This window comes from Rutidosis leptorrhynchoides, chromosome 1 (genome assembly GCF_046630445.1).
Source record: "Rutidosis leptorrhynchoides isolate AG116_Rl617_1_P2 chromosome 1, CSIRO_AGI_Rlap_v1, whole genome shotgun sequence".
In the NCBI taxonomy this organism is placed as follows: domain Eukaryota; kingdom Viridiplantae; phylum Streptophyta; class Magnoliopsida; order Asterales; family Asteraceae; genus Rutidosis; species Rutidosis leptorrhynchoides.
Genome location: NC_092333.1, coordinates 714227504 through 714232099, shown reverse-complemented (window position 1 = coordinate 714232099; position 4596 = coordinate 714227504). Strand labels below are relative to the sequence as shown.

Genomic DNA, 4596 nt, shown 5'->3' with positions numbered 1-4596 from the left:
GTAAGACTTGGCCACTGGTTGATTCACGAACCTATAACAATATATACATATATATCAAAGTAAGTTTATTAAGTCAGCTGACCTCGTTAGTAACCTACAACTAGTTGTCCACAGTTAGATGTACAGAAATAAATCGATAAATATTATCTTGAATCAATCCACGACCCAGTGTATACGTATCTCAGTATTGATCATAACTCAAACTATATATATTTTGGAATCAACCTCAACCCTGTATAGCTAACTCCAACATTCACATATAGAGTGTCTATGGTTGTTCCGAAATATATATAGATGTGTCGACATGATAGGTTGAAACATTGTATACGTGTCTATGGTATCTCAAGATTACATAATATACAATACAAGTTGATTAAGTTATGGTTGGAATAGATTTGTTACCAATTTTCACGTAGCTAAAATGAGAAAAATTATCCAATCTTGTTTTACCCATAACTTCTTCATTTTAAATCCGTTTTGAGTGAATCAAATTGCTATGGTTTCATATTGAACTCTATTTTATGAATATAAACAGAAAAAGTATAGGTTTATAGTCGGAAAAATAAGTTACAAGTCATTTTTGTAAAGGTAGTCATTTCAGTCGAAAGAACGACGTCTAGATGACCATTTTAGAAAACATACTTCCACTTTGAGTTTAACCATAATTTTTGGATATAGTTTCATGTTCATAATAAAAATCATTTTCTCAGAATAACAACTTTTAAATCAAAGTTTATCATAGTTTTTAATTAACTAACCCAAAACAGCCCGCGGTGTTACTACGACGGCGTAAATCCGGTTTTACGGTGTTTTTCGTGTTTCCAGGTTTTAAATCATTAAGTTAGCATATAATATAGATATAGAACATGTGTTTAGTTGATTTTAAAAGTCAAGTTAGAAGGATCAACTTTTGTTTGCGAACAAGTTTAGAATTAACTAAACTATGTTCTAGTGATTACAAGTTTAAACCTTCGAATAAGATAGCTTTATATGTATGAATCGAATGATGTTATGAACATCATTACTACCTTAAGTTCCTTGGATAAACCTACTAGAAAAGAGAAAAATGGATCTAGCTTCAACGGATCCTTGGATGGCTCGAAGTTCTTGAAGCAGAATCATGACACGAAAACAAGTTCAAGTAAGATCATCACTTGAAATAAGATTGTTATAGTTATAGAAATTGAACCAAAGTTTGAATATGATTATTACCTTGTATTAGAATGATAACCTACTATAAGAAACAAAGATTTCTTGAGGTTGGATGATCACCTTACAAGATTGGAAGTGAGCTAGCAAACTTGAAAGTATTCTTGATTTTATGTAACTAGAACTTGTAGAATTTATGAAGAACACTTAGAACTTGAAGATAGAACTTGAGAGAGATCAATTAGATGAAGAAAATTGAAGAATGAAAGTGTTTGTAGGTGTTTTTGGTCGTTGGTGTATGGATTAGATATAAAGGATTTGTAATTTTGTTTTCATGTAAATAAGTCATGAATGATTACTCATATTTTTGTAATTTTATGAGATATTTCATGCTAGTTGCCAAATGATGGTTCCCACATGTGTTAGGTGACTCACATGGGCTGCTAAGAGCTGATCATTGGAGTGTATATACCAATAGTACATACATCTAAAAGCTGTGTATTGTACGAGTACGAATACGGGTGCATACGAGTAGAATTGTTGATGAAACTGAACGAGGATGTAATTGTAAGCATTTTTATTAAGTAAAAGTATTTTGATAAGTGTATTGAAGTCTTTCAAAAGTGTATAAATACATATTAAAACACTACATGTATATACATTTTAACTGAGTCGTTAAGTCATCGTTAGTCGTTACATGTAAGTGTTGTTTTGAAACCTTTAGGTTAACGATCTTGTTAAATGTTGTTAACCCAATGTTTATAATATCAAATGAGATTTTAAATTATTATATTATCATGATATTATCATGTATGAATATATCTTAATATGATATATATACATTAAATGTCTTTACAACGATAATCGTTACATATATGTCTCGTTTAAAAATCATTAAGTTAGTAGTCTTGTTTTTACATATGTAGTTCATTGTTAATATACTTAATGATATATTTACTTATCATAGTATCATGTTAACTATATATATATCCATATATATGTCATCATATAGTTTTTACAAGTTTTAACGTTCGTGAATCACCGGTCAACTTGGGTGGTCAATTGTCTATATGAAACATATTTCAATTAATCAAGTCTTAACAAGTTTGATTGCTTAACATGTTGGAAACATTTAATCATGTAAATATCAATCTCAATTAATATATATAAACATGGAAAAGTTCAGGTCACTATAACCTCTACTTTATTCACCACCACCCTTGTAGTATTCAATTCTATAGATTCGTGAATTTTTTTTCGGTTGTTCAAAAAATAAAACCAATTTTCTGACATATTGTATTACATTGCGTTTCTGGGGGGTTTTCTATTTATCATCATCATAATAAACAAAAAAAACCCAACCCATGCTATATCGATGACAATTACAGGTGGTGATGAGTTGCCGGTTGACATCGTATACAACATCCTGTCTAGAATGCCTATAAAATCTTTGGCTCGTTTTCAATGTGTAAGCAAGGTATGGTGTAAGTATATTAACGATCCGTACTTTGAAATCATCATGCATAATGCCAAACGAGGAGCTATGAAAGATGATCCCACGATGCTCATGATGTTCGAGTTAGATCGATATCCGTATGCGTATGCTTCTGCATCTGCATCACTCACTATGTTGGTAACTAAACAAGAAGAAGAAAAATCTGGTGCAACTAGTCATGAAGAGGTGGTGATCACAACAAAAAAGAATCCACGAACACCACCGTATATGGAGTTTGTCTGTAAAGACTGGGGTTGTAGATATTTAGTAGAAGGAGAAATAATTCTAGGTTCCTGCAAGGGTCTGATATTTTCATCACAAGATCACCACCCTGACAACGTTGATGATGGCACCACCGTTTTACTTGTGATCAATCCTTTAAAGAAAGTATGTTATAAGCTGCCACCCATTAAAATTTGGTCATGTAATACATTAGCGTTTGAAGAACGCGAGTCATGTGGGCTTGGTTATGATACTTCTACCAATACTTACAAAATGGTATGTGTTGTGCTTCGAAATCAACAAAATAAGATTAGGTCATATCATCGTCATGATGATGTGGTGAAGGAGGATTTATGCACCATGGTACATGATGTTGTATTGGGTGGCACCGCTAACTCATCATCATCATCATCATCATCATCATGGCAGGAGATACCTGCAGTTCCAGCGTATCCGATAAGTGGTGAAGTTGTATTTGCTAATGGATGTTTGCACTGGTTGGTTAGTATTTCACTTAAATATTGGCCGTTTGATGCTCTAAGGAAAGTAATATGTTTTGACATGACGAAAGAGGAATTTGGGTTGATAGATCCTCCTTATAATACACGTATTCATAGATGTACGGAGCATTTGGTTGATCTAGATGGTCAAGTTGGAGTTGTGTATGATGATATCAGCATGAGGCACACGTCCTCCATAGAGGTGTGGTTATTGAATCACAAAACAAAATGTTGGGTCCTCCATTGCCGGTTGGATAAAAAACCGCCTCTTCGTCTTGATAAGTTTATAAAGGTTATAGGATACTGGAACAAGCATGCAGGAGACTTATTAATAACAGATGGTTGTCGAAAACACTTGTACATTTACTGCTTAAAACAGGGCGTTTTGCATGAGGCCAACTTTATTTATCGGGGTTATTCAGCTACAACAGATATTCGACTGTAACAACCACCACCACCACCAACCACCACCACCCACCACCACCCCTCACCACCACCATCACCCATAACCCACCCCCACCACTACTACCCACCACCACTACCAACCACCACCACCACCACCACCCACCACCACCACCCACCACCATAACCTACCACCACCACCCACCACTAACCACCAACTATCACCACCACCACCACCAACCACCACCCACCACCACCCACCATCACACACAACCCACCATCACCCACAACCACCACCACACACCACAACCATCACCCACCACCAGGGTCAAAACGACGTTCCAACTTTGTGCGGAATTATATTATGTTTAATTTAATCTAGATCGTGAGGATCCGATTATAGTTTGCTTTGAACGTTGAATAAGATTGTTACATATGAATTCATGTATGAGTAAATTGATGTGCCTAACTTTTGATAATGACATATGCCTAACTTTATCCTTTTGGATAAGTAAATGGACGATTGATATAATGAAGGATTTGTGTGCTAAACGTATACTGAGATTATAAATATATATAATGCTTAGATAGGTGTCGCTATTCAGAATCGGTTAAGACTCAACGACGGTGTCGCTATTCAGAATCGGTTAGGACTCAACGACGGGGGCTCTGCTATTCAGAATCTAAAAGACTCAACAGAAAGAAACCAGTGTGGTTTATTATCAAACTTAACCTGATTACAAATGACAACCGAGGCTTCCTTTTATAGGCGAGCCATAATACTATTTACAGATGCTCTGGGACCCACGCACTACGATCGATTACATT

The 4596-nt window shown here is 35.0% G+C and overlaps 1 protein-coding gene across 1 annotated transcript; it reads left to right on the top strand.

Moving 5' to 3' along the window:
* The first annotated feature begins 2524 nt into the window (after window positions 1-2524).
* On the top strand, window positions 2525-3811 carry LOC139854333 (putative F-box protein At1g32420). Its single transcript, XM_071843641.1, has one exon. The coding sequence runs from the start codon at window positions 2525-2527 to the stop codon at window positions 3809-3811; it is 1287 nt and encodes a 428-aa protein (XP_071699742.1).
* Window positions 3812-4596: the final 785 nt, after the last annotated feature.

Coding starts and splice junctions, on each gene's coding strand:
- LOC139854333 (XM_071843641.1), top strand. CDS start 2,525: ATGACAATTACAGGTGGTGATGAGTTGCCGGTTGACATCGTATACAAC.